The sequence below is a fragment of the Haemaphysalis longicornis genome, unplaced genomic scaffold, assembly GCF_048455015.1.
Source record: "Haemaphysalis longicornis isolate Haplotype H1 unplaced genomic scaffold, Haemaphysalis longicornis Haplotype H1 scaffold_7, whole genome shotgun sequence".
NCBI lineage: Eukaryota > Metazoa > Arthropoda > Arachnida > Ixodida > Ixodidae > Haemaphysalis > Haemaphysalis longicornis.
In genome coordinates, this window is record NW_027526422.1 from 106,672,795 (window position 1) to 106,690,226 (window position 17,432).

General features: G+C 46.1%; 1 protein-coding gene across 3 annotated transcripts in view; it reads right to left on the reverse strand.

Moving 5' to 3' along the window:
• Positions 1 to 17,432, reverse strand: part of LOC144146784 (tumor protein p63-regulated gene 1-like protein) — a 44,027-nt gene that overhangs the window by 15,728 nt on the left and 10,867 nt on the right. For 2 of the 3 annotated variants that reach the window (XM_077678714.1, XM_077678713.1), the window contains exons 3-6: positions 13,998 to 14,089; positions 9,901 to 10,077; positions 6,506 to 6,685; positions 1,966 to 2,029 (exon numbers count right to left, since the gene is read on the reverse strand). In XM_077678714.1, the coding sequence (XP_077534840.1) occupies positions 1,966 to 2,029; positions 6,506 to 6,685; positions 9,901 to 10,077; positions 13,998 to 14,089 (513 nt within the window). The remainder of the gene's footprint in view (positions 1 to 1,965; positions 2,030 to 6,505; positions 6,686 to 9,900; positions 10,078 to 13,997; positions 14,090 to 17,432) is intronic. The other variant, XM_077678716.1, reaches the window with a different exon arrangement.

Genomic DNA, 17,432 nt, shown 5'->3' on the forward strand with positions numbered 1-17,432 from the left:
CAAACGCCCTAGGATTCGCAAGTCTTTGAACAATACACCAATCTGTTGTATTCCCCTAGGTGCAACGAAAACGCAGCCCACAAAATACGGTGAAATAAAAACATGACCCACAAATCAGAACATTCTGCTTTGAACACTCTAGTACGCAAAATGTGACACATTCCACACAGCCACTGCGCTTTTTAAAACTAAATATTCTAAAATCAGCCCTCCAAGCTTTATAAAATTTTGCTATCTTAAAATTTATTTTAAAAAATGAAGTTTAGGTGTAGTTTGAAATTAGGCAGGCGAATTTAGACTCTCTCTTGATGTCTACAAAAATTCATCTGGATCAGCTAGGTAGTTGCAAAGCACTCTTGCAGCATCGCAATGCATTGCCAACAAGGCAATGAAGCTCCCGTTATTCAAGGGGGGACGTGGCTTTCAAAATCAACTTTTTATTCCTGTGTGGATATTGATGAAAATTGGCACAGCAACTGGAAATGCTTCTGTGATAACACAATAAAGATTTCATGGTAACACTTCGAAAACTTTTGTATTTATAAAATTTTCTTTCTGTTCACCTCGTACCGAGCTTGAGCGGCTTATAAAACATGGTAGAAAACTTGTCCGAAGTGCTTTGCATTCCCAAACGAATGAACCAGGTTGTGAATGTTAGATTTTTTTTAGATGCGACGCTCAGAGCATTTCTTGTCGGCGGCCCTGTTTTTCCTGCGTGCGTCCGTTGTTGTCCGCGTGTGTCCGTTGTTGTCCGCAGCCACTCTCCCGCTCTCCTCTCCGATAGCGAGCACTCTCTCGCGAGGGGCATTGGATTGGATTCGATTGAATTGGCTTGGATTTGGATTGGATTAAAGTGGATTGTGTTGGATTGTGTTGCGTCATAGCTGCGGCAGATGCACTGGCGCCGGCGCGTGCCCAGGTGAGAGCGTGTGCGGCCCAGCGCGCTCTCACTCCACCGGTGGGCGGCGCTGCTCGCGGTGCTACGCATGTGCAGTACTCTCTCTCTGCGGTCTCCTCTCCTTTGGGCGCGCTGCACATATAACCGGTGTGCCGCTCTCCGGCGGCCTTTCGGTCGACGGATCTCCGCTTGCGCTTGAACCCCCCTCAGAGTCGCATCACACCAGGGTTCCCGCGAGGGGAGGTGGGCGTAATTTTTTTATTACAACACATTTTTTTTTTTAGTTTTCAGTTATTTTTAAGCGAATGTACAACAGGCATAAAGACCGTGAATGACTATTTGAATAAAAACTTCGGCAAAAATTAAACAAGAAAAACCAAGAGGGTTCCGACCTAAACAGTTCATCAAGGAATGCAACACAAAAGAATGGAATCAAAATAGGCCTAGTGGACACGAAGAAATCACTGGAACAAGAGATGCAGGTGGCAAAAAAAATACTGTTATAAGAAAACGGCTTCCATGGATATCGTTCATCAAAAGTCGCTAGGGTTGCAGCCTTTCGTGTCCTAAACACGGGGCCTCTGCAATGCCTTGCCTTGAAATTGGAGTGCCTTTTCCAGCCTTTCTCTTTCCACAAAGCATCATTTTCAGCTCCTCTGTGAAGAGCACATAGCCCAGTTTGCAGACCAAATAGAATTGGGGAGATGGCTTTCAATGCAAAGTGGGTATGTTAGCTGGTTGCCTGTATTGCATGGGACAACTTTCCTGTGCAATGTTGTCACCATGGCAACAAGTGAACCACTCTTTTTTTTTTTTACTTCAGCAAAAGCTGCCTCGCCAGTTCGCAGTAAAGTGAAGTCACTTTACCTCCCAAACATGCAAAGGACGTTTTTCTGCCCGCCCGCCAAAGGTATGTATATTGTACTCATAAAATATGTACGTACACACACACAAACACACGTTTTACTGGAGACACGCAGGCATCTCACTATTCAATAAATAGCCCAACCTTTGTCTTTACAGCGATAGCAACGTAGAAAGTGCAGCTTACAGAGCGAGTGGCCTACCTTGGTGAGGGGTAAGTGGGTCCCCTGGTCCCATACGCAGCGCACGCCGTCTTGATTGCGGGGGCTGCAAAGGCACAGCCGGAAATGCTTAATGTCACACGTCTGGGCAGTTACTAGCTGACTACTTCACTTATAACAACATCTATAACAACACCTTTCCGACAGGATGAATGCATAACGCGACCTGTGAAAAACACAGATAAAACCTCAAAAATGTCGAGTGTCGCGACTGTTGGGGCAACTAGTAGAATCCTAACGAATTCCCAATAAAATTTTTCGTCCAATATCCGGATTCTCCGCAGAAAGAAATATGTGAACTGTTGCGAAGCAAATCTAAGTTTCGCAAAATTCTTATACAAAACTAGGTTTTAAGCTTTCTTTCTGAAAGTCAAAGCAATGGGCCTGTGTTTTTTTCACCGGAAATACTTTAATGAAACGTCACACATGTTGCTGTAAAAAAGCCTTTCCTTTTTAAGAGATGCGCAATATTTGAACACTTCATCAATGATGTTTCTTTTTTTATTAAATGCATTGTCCAGTTGTACCGTTCACTGTACTTACAGTTTTCAAATATTCTGAATGTGTTAATAATAAAGCAATAAAAGTTGGCTCAGATGGGAACTAGCTAACCACATTCTTTTGGTTGGCTTTTCTGCACGACACAGAAGCTGTGCACAAAAGCCTAACCTGTGCTAGCCTTGCACAAAACTTCGGTGCATGCCACCTCAGGAGGAATGACACTGCTGTAAGATGTATGAGATGAAAAGAACTTTTAACAGCAGAGCTGATCAAGCTTTTAGTTTCGCCATCGAGCACGACCAGGAAACTCAGCACTGCCAAACGGACGTGAGCATGCTAACGGGGGTGTCTGTAGCACATATACTAATGCGTTCCGCTTTGGGAAAGATGTGAAAGCCTGTGGACGAAACGATCACGCCCTGCCAGTCATGGAGAACTTTCAGCGGCAGGTTGGGAAACCCACGCGAGGTGCAACAACTGGCTCTCCGACGAAGGGAGATGAACCACCAGCTGTGCTGTTTCTCCAGCCTCGCACCACTATAATGCAAGCTGCGCCAGTTTTTTTCCTGACAATAATAAGGCATGAGTGAGAAAGCACGAGTCGCTACTTGTTGGCAATCCTTGCAGTAAGGTCATAGCAGCTACTAGCACGCCTAGCCTCTCTAACAACTGCAGGGACCACAGCCTAGTATTATACTTCCTGTACTGACAGCATGTACAGGAACCCACATTCCTTTGAGACACCTTTTGCCAAATTTTTCCTCCACTGCTCTGCCATCTTGCCTTCATCGTTTATTTTAAATTTTCTGCACCATTTTCGTGTCAAGACGTACTGCACAAACACACCAATGTTTTAAGTCCCACCTGTCTAAGCTACCCTCTTTTTTTAATTTCTTGTAGCTATGTTTACGAAGCTCCATACACACCAAAGCATAGACGTCAGTACTCGAAAATATTCGTTTAGATTTGTAGTCAGTTTTACTTTATATCAATCGGCGATAAGCACCACAAAGCCGCTGTGCCCACGACCCATTTCCACATGCAGAAAGCGCTTCCTACTTTCAGCGCTATCCATTTCTCTAAACCATGTGCGAAATCAAGAAACTCAGCTAAGCTATTTAACAGTCAGTAGAGGTAGACAGCAAAAGGGCAAGAAGGTGACAGAGAGGAGAAAGTGCATGTGGCACTGCCCTCCTCTGTAGACAGACAGTGAAGAGAAAAAAAAAGAAGTACGGGAGTTGCTTATCTCCCAGATAGACAAGCAGCTACCTGGAAGACAAAGGGATGAGCAGGTAGATGTTTATTTCGCATTAGCTGCCCATGCCACCTGCACCAGCACTGCTTTTTCCTCAGCTTAGCTATCATTGTCACAGAGGAATTGACCTCCCAGCTAAATTCTCTTGAAGTCACGAAATTCGTAGTTTTGAAATTGCAAGAACAGTAACATCATTATCTCGACATTAAAACATACACGGTATTTGATGAGTTGCCCATTCTGAAGGTTACTTAAAACTTCCTTATATCGGAGTGTTTACTAAATCTAAACATTGTGTTGCTACCAGTTGTAACGAAACAGGATGTAACTTTGAATTTCTATTTCATATTGCTCAGCAAAGATCAACAGTTCTGAGGCGATGAAAGTTGGCAATGACTTTGAGCAGGTGCTGGAAAAGGGGATCAACATTTCAAGCAATCTTATCATTAGGATTCTCAACGTTCCAGAGACTGAATGAGGAAATCTCTCTGGCATCATATAGCCCGTTTTTGCTCTTACTGTGTTTACTATCTAAAGTGCCCAAGTGAAATGTGTTGGTTCAAAGTGGCAACCACCCATTTCAATTCGACATCCTTACGTAGCACTACTGTGTGAAGAAGATGAAGTTGATCGGTGGCGCACACCACCATTCCCAGGAAGAGATGGCTGCCTCCCCTTAAAGGGGACACGCAGACAAAACGCAAGTCTATTTTATTCGAAAGATTTCATGTTCTATAGTGCCCCCAGCGCTTGTCAGAGAGCAAACGATGTCGTATTCACTGATAAATTATCCAATTTAAATAAAAATTTTGATTCTAAAGCGCGTTTTTGTGATGTCTACAATGAAGTTACAAAGAAGGGTATTCAAACGAACTTCCAGTGCGTCATTAGGCTTTGCAGCCTTGCTTGCCGTCAGCCCTCCCAGATGGCGCTACAATATTGAGCCATGGACCGTAGTCCACCTTTGCTTTGTCTTTGACCATATTTGCACCTGGCTTGCTTTTGTTACTGTAGAAAATAATCCTTTCGTGAAACATGGGGTATGCTCGACAAAAAGAACCAGGCAAGGCAACATCACTTACGCCAATCAGCCATTGTTGTGTAAGACAACTCCAAAGCGGCGCACTGCTGTGCAGCTAAAACAAGCATGGCGCGCCCGGTACCAACAGCCGTGCGCATAGGTTATTCTATGCTACGTGTATTTTCATAACTTTCATTGTTTACCCCACCATTGTTAGTGCTGTAAAATGAATTTGCATAATATTTAATCGACAATAGCTCGTTCAGCCAGCTTAAAACTGTGCCTAATTTGCGTTTGTTTTTGCCAGCCTCAGCCAATTGCACAGCGGGGCACATATGACATCATAGGTTTCGTTGTGGGAAATGAGGTACAGTCGAATCCCGCTACAACGAAATTGACGGGACGTGCGAAAAATTTCGTTGAAGCGAAAATTCGTTGAGGCGAAATCTGCCCCAACACACCACGGAAAGGCCAGAAAAATAGCCCCGTGCGTTTCCGCAACATTGGCAGCATAATACAATGTTTAGAAAAAGGAGTGACGCGCAATAACTCATGTTTATTCGGATAACAAACATACCAATGGTTAATGGTTATCTGTTTTTTCACCACCCAAAGAACGCGTTACGGAGGTACAAAACGCGGTACAAAAAGGCGTGTCCACCGAGCTGATTACTTGCAGATAGCTGCTCGGCCATCGGAAGCCCCCCTCTCGCTTGTGGCAGGAGCAGTGCCGTTATCTTATCCTCTGACAGGGCACGGCAGCTACTGACCTTGGCAGGCAAGACGCGCGCGCTTGCATTTAATAGGACCGCGCGCTCGCGACTAAGATAGGATGACTAGGCTTCAAGACCAAACGTGCAAACATGATTTTCGCTCTTGTCTATGAAGAATGGTAGAAGGAAAACGGCAAGGACAGCTGCTCACAACGCATACATGACGGCACCGCGCCAGCAACAGAGCACATTCATGCAATTTCAACTGGATATGGATTGGCTGTAGCTCTGGGGCTCCGCCTTGGCGAAGTGGGCCTGCGCCTCGTGTAAAGACGGCCAGCCACATCGTTATCACCATCAAGCAATGGCGTGCGCCTATGAGTTATTTTTTGTTTTGTTTTGGGTGGCGGTGTGGTCGCAACGCGCATTTTCGGTGAAACTAAGCGTCCTGAATGTATAAAAAGTTACAGATAGCTGGCGCTATGCTTATTTTATTGTCAAATAATTGTTCAAACCCAGCCCAAATCATCGAAAATTTCGTTGAAGCGAAAGCAAGTCTGACAAATGGTTCGTTGTGGCGAGGACTTTGTTGCATTGACTTCTATGGCTAGCTGACGGGGAATTGGAAATATTTCGTTGAAGTGGAAATTTCGTTGAAGCGGCGTTCGTTGTAGCGGGGTTCGACTGTAGTGGGTCGCATGGCCATTCCCTTGTTTCCTAATTATATAGCTCATTTGAGCGAGGCGTGCATTAAAAGCGGTGTCAGTACGACTCTAATGAGGGAATCTTTCGAATGAACCAAACTTGTGTTCTGCCCGCATGCCCCCTTTAACAAAGGCCTCATCATCATCTCCCGTGGTTTTTGTCGGCTTTGTCTTGCCACCGCGTAACAGTACGGCTTTTTTGCTCTCCATAAACTGGTGAGGGTGGCACAGAGTAGCGTGGCAAAGAGAGACACAGCAGTAGAGAAGAAGAAGAAAGAGAAAAGAAGAAGAAGAAGAAAGAGAAAAGAAGAAGAAGAGAGAGCTAGACCTGGGAGGACGCTGAGAAGAGACAGGAGGAGGGAGGAGCGGTGTGACAGCATTATCCTCAACAGCCTCGCAACCCGCCAATGCCTCAGGGCCGGCAGGCGGTCCGCCAGGTGTGTTCCGGCTCCGATGCCTCGGAGAGACCAGCCGGTCCCGCACCGTATCCATCACGGAGCTCAGCTTCCTACACGTGACGACAGGATTGCTTAGGTGGTTTGCATGAGACACGAAAGTGAGACACAACTTGTGTTTGCGTAATTCGGCAAACAGATCAGAACAACTTCTCACCAAAATGGGACCAGGGAGCGGAACTCTGAGTTTTACCCATTTCATGTATATGTTTCAAAGTGTACATTTTGGGTGGGCTCTGACTGGCTGAAAGCAGGCGAGCTGAAAATGACCTAGCACAAGAAAGGTGGGGTTTCTGCGTGTGTCAGTGATCAGAGACTTTGCAAAGTGAACTACATCACAGTCGACACAAAATGGCCATTTCTGAAATGGACACAACCCAGTTGCAGCCCAAACGTAAACTTTGTCCATACCTGTCGGCATCGCATCCTTTTGACTCTTTGCCTTACGCATGAACACACACACACACACACATACAGTCGTCAGCAGAGGTTTGCAGACCTCGAGAGCACTACTTTCTAGGTCAGGAGTAAAAATAGACTGCCACCTATTGGGAGTCAATTAAAACTTATTGGTCCTAAATCAACCTGAATTTGGAGTAAATAGACCGATTCACCCAGGGCAGGTGTATACAATGTCGCATGCAAAGAAATCAGCATTCCCCCTTCCTGTAGGCCGCTCTACGTAGGACAGATTAGGTGAGCATGTGTAATCTATAAAAACTCAAGCTTAATAGAATCTAGGGGAGCAGTTTTGTGCATGCAAGTGTCCTCCCAGGTAGAGAGAAGAAACAACACGTTTATTTTGACACAGATATACATAAACCTAAGAGACAGTGGAAGCCTTTAGCATACAATGTAGACCATTTATAATGTAAGCACTGATAGAGCGGGAACGGATATAACGTGGGTTTTTCTTTCTGACCCCCAGTTTGTGTCCCATAGAACTCAGTGCATAAGCATACCGCTTAATACACGGCTGCCCGAAGCACAATACCATTCATAGTGTGGTTTTTGACGGGCCTGCTGATTGACCGGCGCAGCTGGGGCATCGTTTTAGCGTCTCGAGAAAGAGACAAAAAAACAGAATCGGGCATCTGAAGCAACGCGCTTCCTGTTCTCATTTAATAACTTAGACGCACAAAGGAAAAAAAATATGCACCCATTAGTTCACGTGTTTCGTTTGTTTTGACGGCTGACAACCACAACTACCCTTGCTTGAGGGTGGCGGATGAGAGCAATATGAAGGGGCTTTGGCTTGAGGCCCCTTGAAAGATCGCGAGCCCCCCCACCCCTCCAGCGCACGCAGTAACTTGTTTATACTAGAACGCTGTGCCGATAAGTAACCGCCTTTTTACTTTTCAAATATCTGGAGAAAGCAAGCCGCAACGCCAGACGTTTCCACTACCTGTATGTTGTTGTGATAAGCAACTGCCTTCGGCATAGCGAACGCAAGGTGGGGTGAAACAAACAAAAAAAAAATCCTGCTTGCGTTCTTATCCCTTTCTTCTGCGGCATCCGTTCATAGATGCTAAGAAACGCAGCCACGGTCCTTCAAAACACAAACACAAAGTAAGTTACGACCGCGCTCGCGGTTTGTAAGACCTTGCAACAGCGGCTGATGTGGAAAAAAAAAAGACGAATTAAAAGACCATGCCTCTGCTTTAATTAAGAGGCCTTCAATTGAGTCATGATAAAGAAATAATGATTGAAGGGTAGGTTGCAATGTGATTGGACTCATGCACTTTTTGGTTATAGTGCAGTGCCGCTTATAGTGCGGATTTTCGTGGCTCCCACAACATGTGTTATACACAGCCTACACTGTAATTGGAAGAGGCAACAGATACGTAAGTCATCCTTCGATGGCTCTAACACCTAGCAAAAAATGCTATCTCACAGCCTTGTTTTCAAGCATGTAGCCTGATGCAGACACTCTCTGGCGGCTTACATTAATACAGTAGAGGTAAGCAAAATGCAGTTGACGATTACTATACTCCCTAATAGGAAATTTGTGTGCAGCGTGACATGCAGTCTTCTCAGTCAGGGAGCACAGCTGCTGCATCTCAGGAAGTGATTGCGTAATCAGCGAACACACAGCGGCATGCACTACTCTGCCGCTATCTCGCAGCACGTCGCCGCCGCCGAGCATGTCGTTGCAAACCATGTTTGAACCTCCGGCGCAAATGTCATGTGGTTCGGATGAGCCCCGAACGGAGGACTAGTGGCTGGCAAAAGCGTGAGGGGGAGGCAGTGAGACGACGTGCTGCCTCCCCCTCACGCTTTTGCCAGACACTTCTCCTCCGTTTTCATTGTGCCTTCGGTGTCTCGTTCGCTAGCTCAGTGATGCAGACATCACCACCGCCAAACTGCTGTACCGGGTGTCAGCACGCACTAAAAGCAATTCTTCTTTCGAAGAGAATACTAATATTGTTTGAACAGTTCTAAATTTAAGTGAATACTTTGCAATTTCCACAAGGAACCCGAAATTTACAATTTCTACGCAATGCTCCAGTCACAAGTTCGCAGTAGAAAAACAGAAAGCTTGTTTGAAAGGGTTTGCGCACTTCTCTACAGGATAAAACAAACATACAGAAGTTATCCTGCTTGTTGTGGCTTTATTTCTCATAATGTACTTTATATGGGGCACCTTCCACCCCACATGGTGACCCCAATCACATGTTTCAGTATTAAAAAATTGACGGTATAAGCATTTACTTTTACAAGCTAGGATTTACGCAATTGCCTTATAAAAAGCTAAATGGAAGTTTGGTGCATGTTTATGTCAGTTCTAAGGAGAAAACTTGGCGTATATGAGGCAGCACAACACATAAAAACCTTGCTTGATTTGTAAATGATCAGCCTTCACCAGCATGCCCTTATATTGTGGTTGTATCATCCCCAAATTGCACCCATTTGCTCGTGTAGGCCTCAGTATATGTCTCCAACAAACGTTTAAAGTGGAAGGCCACAATGCGTTCACTAGGTCCACCTTTATCGCCAAGAATCGCCAAGCTCTGGTGGCCTTGGGCATGCAAGGCAGTCTCATATTCCTAAATCCCTGGTTCAAATACCACCCATAACGAACTTCACTTAATTAACTTCCTTTTCAACCCCATCACCCGTTTGTTACCCTTAAAGTAGTTGCCCATTGCGTGTGCCGGGGATGCCAGATTGTGAACCTCCTGAGTTCACCAATACTTTCGTAATCAAAGCATACGGCCCTCCGCTGCGAGAGACAGAGGAATGGGGTCAGAGGTCAGGGGTCACTCACGGCATGAAGGACTTGTTTGGGTAGGTGAGCAGGCCCACTTGGACGATGTCGAAGGCCTTGAGGTGCAGGCGGCGGTACTCGAGCAGCCGCAGGGTGATGAAGTCGTACTTGAGCACGATCAGGCTGTAGTCGGTGAGGAAGACCAGGCGCTCCTTCTCCGTGTCCCAGTGGTCGATCCTGCACCCCGGGGCGGGTGGCGAGACGTCGTCGTCGTCGTAGTTAAGACGCTTTACAGTACAGAGTTTTACCCCTATATCCAGAATACTTCATCTACTCGAGGAGCTCCTTTAAAGGGGCCATGCAGACAAAAAACAAGTTTGGTTCAATTTAATGAATGCCTCGTTACAATCATACTCGCACCACTTTTAACGCACACTTCGCTCATATAAGCTATGTAATTAGGAAAAAGGGGAATGGCCATGTGACCCACTAGCTCATTTCCCGCAACAGAATCTATGATGTCATATGCCCAGCTGTGCGATTGGATGAGGCCGGCAAAAGCAAATGCAAATAAGGCAGTGCTTATAAGCTTGTCGAACGAGCTATTTGCACCTAAATGTAATGCACATTCATTTTACAGCATTAAGAATAGCGGGTAAACAATGAAAGTTACGAAAATACACGTAAACATAGAAGTACCGATGCGCACTGCTGTTGGTACTGGGCGCTCCATGCTTTCTTTAGCTGCAAAGCAGTCCGCCGCTTTGGAGTTGTCTTACACGACACTGGCGATTGGCGTAAGCGACATTGTCTTACGTGACCCTGTTTGTCAAGCATAACAGCGTAACAAGAAGAAGCCAGGTGCAAATACGGTCAAAAACAAAGCAACAGCGGACAACGGTCCGTGAATGAGTATGGTAGCGCCATCTGGGAGGACTGACGGCAAGCAAGGCTGCAGAGCGTAATGACGCACTGGAAGCTCGTTTGAATACCTGCCCTCGTGACTTCATGACAGACATCACAAAAACACAGGATTTGGCGGGAGAATGAAAATCTTAACCTAAATTAATTAATTTCTCTGTGAATATGGCATCGTTTGCTGCCGGACAAGCGCTAGGGGCACTACTCCAGTATTCTCCACTCAGCTGAGTCGAGGAAACACACAGTGGACGGCCGACTGAGAATACGGCCATTAGTATAGCGTATGCAACCCTTCACAAACAGTTAGTGTACGCTATCACTTGACATCATTCACATTGCACATGCGCCAGATAGAAACTCAGTTATGCATTTAGTAGAACGTAAAATTTAAATTTTGGGGGTTTAATACACCAGAGGTGCACCTGGGCTACGACTGCAGTGGAGGGCTTCGGATTAATTCGTACCACCTGGGGATCTTTAACGTGAACCCCCCAATCTCAACACACGGGCATTTTCACTTTCTGCCTCCATCTGAAAAGCGGCCACTGCCGCATGTGCGAGACAAATGCGCACTACTTCACAAAAACAGCGTAGCGTGCTCAATGTGTACACTCTTCTGCGAACAGTAATTAGTCATTTGCATCTTTAGAACAAGCTTTTTGCTCCTGTCTTTTGAATGCCTGTGTTACACGGCAACTTTTGATTGACAGTCGAAAAACGCTCACTTAGAAGTTCACCCTATGTTCACAAAAGTTCACAATGGGGCACTCAATAGGCAGTTGTTTTGAAGGCCTCTGAAATGACTGTGTAGCACAGGTACAAGCCCATCATGTAGTTGGCACATTGCTCTCGCGGTGTGCAAAAGCGAAGTGACATCACTGGCTACACAAACAAAGCTCCTGAAACCAGACTGGCAGTCAGAGCTGTGTATATTGTATACATAGATGCATTCCGTTTATGGAGGAATAAGATGTCCTGCTTCTGCGGTTGGAGTGTGTTTACCCTGTTCGGAACTTGTTTTCACAAGCGATGACTCAACTCTGCACTCAGAGGGTACAGTGTGCCCGACTACAAGCCTTCTCGACTTCAGCCGGATTGATGTGACCCGTTCATGCCGCATATAGCCAGAAGTGAATGCTACCTTAATGAAAAGCGGGAAGCAACCGATCGCCTGCCAACATTGCGCCGGCTTACTTTGGCAGCGGACGCTCTCACATTGTGTTTGTTCGCAATGCGTCTGGATCGCTTTGGAGCTAACTAAAACGTGTACGTCAAACCCAGTCTTTTGGTTTGGGGCGTTGTATGCAATTGCGTAAGAAAATATAGCGGGGCTTTTTCTATATACTATACTTGCGAAGGAGAATATTGGAATTATGGAATGCACGTTTTGCATTCAATACTACCGTTTAGAATAGAATACAGGTCGAGATTTTGAGGGGCGAAGCCCCTTAGGGGCTCAGGCTGTCGGCATCTCATGTTGTTGTCGTAACTGTCGTCTCATGTAGTCACGGCACTAAAGCACCGGGACACTCATTTACGCCTCGCGCTAGAGAGCTTCATGCTTCAAAGACAAGATACTTTGACAGCAAAGCTGTATACCTCTACCTTCCAACACTTTCAGCTCCGTGGCAAAAACGCCAAGGCGCCAAGAATACACTTATACACTGCATGCTTCGGCCCTCCCCAAGTTTCATGTTACTAGAAATGGTCCGGAAGTTTTACTAGAAATTTGCCAAAAAGTCCCCCCTCGGCCTATATAGCGGTCACTGGCATAACATTGATCTTCATCTGGCCACCAGGCCGCCAACCAAGCCCATCCAAACCACAAAGGCACCACTGCAACCACCATCAACCGGACGCGTCGCCATATTTGTTTGATGGCTTCTCCAGCTTCTCATGCTGTCAGTGAACATGTGTGTGCTATTTTCTTTTTGCTCAAAATGAGTTCAGGCGCTTCGTGCCAGGTTCACCACAGTATTTGAAAGAAAAGTTAGGGAAAATATGCCAAAGGCATGTTCGCCTTGCGCCAGTTTTGCATCACCAAAAAAGGGGCACGCTACTGGCGTAAGCTGAAGGGGCAGCTCTCGGTACGCAACGCCTGGAATACCTCGTTTCGTGGGCACTGGTATGTGCACCTTGAACTTAAGTACAAGGCGGCAACTTTTGTCCGCAAGCGCAGTGTGACGCCTTCACGCATGGATACCCCAAGACGCTTGCTGGCCCTGGCTCTCCCTACCGCTTGCCCACAAGGGTGCCGTGCTTTGCGCTCGCTTCACGAGCTTTAGGGTGACCTGGTCTGCCAGTGTCAACGAAAGTATTTAATTAAAGGGGCCATGCAGACAAAATAAAAGTTGGTTTTATTCGAAAGATTTTGTGTTTTATGGGGCCCCCACCACTTGTCCGGAAGCAACGATGCTTTATTCACTGAGAAATTAATTTTAGTTAAAATTTTGATTCTCCCACCAAATCGTGCATTATTTTCGTGAACTCTACAATGACATCACAAGAATCACTCTGCAGCCGATCGCGGAGCCTTGTTTACCGTTAGTCAACCAAGATGGCGCCACCATACTGCAAAGGGCTGTTTTCAGCCTTTGCTTTGCTTTTAACCGTACTTGTACCTGGCTTGTTTTTATTAAGGTAGAAAATAATTGGTTCGTGAAACATGAGGTATCCTCGACAAACAGGGTCACGTAAGACACCGTCGCTTACGCCAATCGGCCAGTGTCGTCCGAGAAAACCCCAAAGTGCCGTAGTGCTGTGCATCTAAATGAAGCATCATGCGCACAGTACCAACAGCAGTACGCATCGGTACTTCTATGTTTACGTGTACTTTCGTGACTTTCACTGTTTGCTCCACCATTCTTACTGCTATAAAAAGAATGCACCCTAAATGTAAGCGCACATAGCTCGTTGGGCAAGCATTGCCTAATTTGCATTCGCTTTTGGCGGCCTCCTCCAATCGCAGGGCTGCCACATACGACATGATAGGTTCGGTCCCGGGAAATGAGCTAGTGGGGTGCCTGGCCATTCCCTTTTTTTCCTAATTATATAGCTTATTTGAGCAAACTTTACATTGAACGTGGTGTCAGTATGGTTCTGACAAGGCAATCTTTCGAATGAAAACAAATTCGTGTTTTGAGTGCATGGCGCCTTTAAACTATTTCAACAGCTCATCCACCCCCCTGTGCTTAGGCACTTGTGGACTGAAGATGGACACTGAAGGCAGCACTCACTCGGTGAGCAGCCAGACACCCCTGAGCTCGCCGTCAAGGTGCCTCATGAGGACAGGACTGCACTGCTCGGCGGCTTTCTCCACGGCCCCTTCCTGGAGAGGAAGAAGAAAAGAGGAGCACAGTGAAGAAACGTGTTACCTAAATTGTAGACCGTCACACCAACGAATGAGACAGCCTTTACCTTTCAGCTAAAAAAAAACGTAAGCCTTCAATGTGCTTGAACGTTTCATTATTCTTAAAAATTTAAAATTTCTTACAAAGGTTCATTTACGCATAATAACACTCACTTCAGCACCCTAAGCGCACAACTACTCTTTCTGGAGATCAAATTTGCACAACAGTCAGAGTTGTTAATTGCAAGGTCCGTAGCTCCTAGCCCACTGGCGTTTCAGACAGCCACTGTCCATCAACACAATAGTTCGATAGTTTGTCCTTGCGAACTCTGCTCTGAATCAGTTTGGCTTACCTACCGCAAAATGCCCTTTGAGGCAGTTTTAATTAACTTATCCTGCCTGTCCAGATTTTCGTACCTTACAGACAGCAGCACACGGTACAGTGAAACCCCGATTATACGGCTTTCTCGTGACCATAAAAAAGCGTCACAAAATGACGGCGTCGTAAAATCTGAACAACAAGTACGCCTATAAATGCACATCTGCTCGACAGATCTGCAAGAAACTTAAGCTTCAGGCTAATGCTTTGTGGGGCTCACAAACTCAAATCACTAAATGCAAGAAGAATAATGCAGTGCAGGTGCCAGTCACCCTGTACTAGCACAAACCTTGTACCGCAGTCCACTGCCACGACTCCCGCAAGCTGGTGCGGGTCATGGCACACACGATCACAACAAACACATGTGGAATTCTGTCAGAATAACTTTGTTTGCAATTCCCGGCTGAGTGAGAGAAACGAACACCTGCACACTGCCATTGCGACCACTGCGCAACAAGTCAAGAAGAGACGCTAGCAAGGAGAAAGAGGGGAAAGCATTTGTGCAGAGGAGCTGGCGGCTGCTGGAGGGGAGAGAACCAAAAGATGAGATGGAGACGAACACTCTGCTGGAGAGAACCAATTGAGTGGGGTCAAGGTAGGCTGAGAAGGCCCGTGGTACTTTCATTTCGACCACCAGTCGGCTGCACGGTTAACATTGTCGGATAGCACAGGTCAGGCATGAAATGGCATTGGATAATCAAGGTTTTTAATGCGTGGTTTCTAGGTGGACTTCGCCGGGACTCGACTAGTCTGTCGTAAAACCCAGGTTGTTGTGAAACCCGGGGAGGAGGAGGAACAACTTTTAATTGAGAGCATGTCAGTGGAAAACGCGCTGGCTGGGAGCGTATCCCTCATCACGGGATTCCATATGCTGCCTTCGCCACGTGGCCCCTGGTAACAAGCCGCAGCTGATCCTGCAAGGTGGGACTGGACAGCAAGATCTCCCATTGCTCGCTAGGGGAAAGGGTGGGGTTATTAGAAGAGAAAATGCAGATGGGGGGGGTGGGTGTTTTTGGCTGAAGCCGCACCATACAACCGGGTTTTCACTATAGAATGGAAAAAGCTCACGCGTGGTAAGTAGCGCAACAGACTATTTTCCTGGCGCTTGGCAATGAGTCGTACAGTTGTTACGACTGTCCCGAGCAATAAAGAAATACGCTGCTTTCATTCTTACTTGAAAACTTTTGTTTTAAATGAGAAAGATCTAGAACATTTCGATGGCTGCTTAGAAAAAAAACTTGGAAACGAAAGATTACAACACAGGTTGGCAGAAGAGTACAGGTGTGCGCTAGAAACATGCCTTTGCAACACCTATTCATGCCACAACATTTGCAGGCACAAGAGAGTAGGTAGTACCGCACTTTCTTTTTAACATTTCAGAAACTAAAATTTGAAAGCTTTTTAAAAACAAAGGTACAGAACTTAAAGTTCACCTTCAGCAAATATTTTTACATGCAAAGTCCACGAAGCAAGCTTAAATTATAATATTACAGAGGATAATTCCTAGGATATTTTCTTGCTGCGTGTTTTATAGCCCTCTTTTTTCTATACTCTCCTCCCTCCTCAGAAATTATTAGGAGAAATTTTTTGTTAGCACAACATCAATTATTTTCTCAAGTAAGCATAACTGCTTCCATTTAAAAGGGTATTCCCAACGCAGCTGGCAGAAAATGTTGACGGTGCCAATGCACTTATGCTTGCCAACAAGCGCGACATTGAAAATTTGTAGTCAGTAACATTCCCCTCTTCTGAACCACCCCACCCCCCCCCCCAAAAAAAAATCAGCAGCAGCAGCACCACTGTTCTCACCCTTACACTACTGCTATTAGCTACTGGTTAACACCACCCCATAGCATAAAGATTACTGGTGAATAATTTTGCTGTCCAAGGCCCAGCTTACCATGACACGATAGGCCCATTGTGCACTAGCATCCATTCTGACCATATAGCCTTTTTATAGTGAACTAATGCTGATGCTGCACAGACATCGCAGAATTATTCTCTGCACAAGAAATACTGTCGTTGCATCCAAAAAGGTTCGCCTGCAATGACTTAGCAGGCATGAGCCACATTATACAGAACTACAAAATCTGCACTCCCTGCGTGCGTGTGTAACAGATAGGAAAGACTTTCCCTCAGCCCTGAAGGAGGGGTACTATTGCGTTGGCATCGCCCCAAATCCCAGTTAAAGCAAGCGGGGACAAAAGGCAGCAATGTTAGGCATCCGCAGTACGATAAAAAAAAAAAAAAAGCCGTTCCACTCAGTGTGAAAACTGTCTGAAGTGCAGAGCAGTGATTCGCCATAATGGGCTGTAGCGCCGTTATCCGCTCACTGGTACCACCCAATGCCATTCAAATTTCCCGCCTTCTTCGCAGTGCTCGCGCGCCCCCTGCCTGAAACTGCGCCAGCGGGAGTTGTGTTCGTCTTGTGCTTGCTTTTCCTCCCGCCCGTGCTGGTGTTGCCCCACCACTTTTTTTCACTTACTATCAGAAAAACCAACCCAACCAGCGTTTCAAACTAAACAAATGCAGGTGCTGCTGGTTAATTACGTACATTTTGCCTCAAATGTACCTACAGTTTTCTTTGCGCTAAACAACTGGGAGATGTAGGACAGGTGCCAGCGGTTCACGAGTTTCAAATGGTTCATCATCATCATCACCAGCCCTTCTACGCCCACTGCAGGGCAAAGGCCTCTCTCCCATAATCTCCAATTACCCCGGTCCTGTGCTAACTGTGACCAATTTATCCCCGCACACTTCTTGATCTCATGTGCCCACCTAACTTTCTGCCGTCCCGTGCAATGCTTGCCTCCTCTAGGGATCCACTCTGTTACCCTTAATGTCCAACGGTCATCTTGCCTTCGCATTACATGCCGTGCCCACGTGCATTTCTTCTTCTTAATTTCTACTACTATGTCCTTAACCCACGTTTGTTCCCTGACC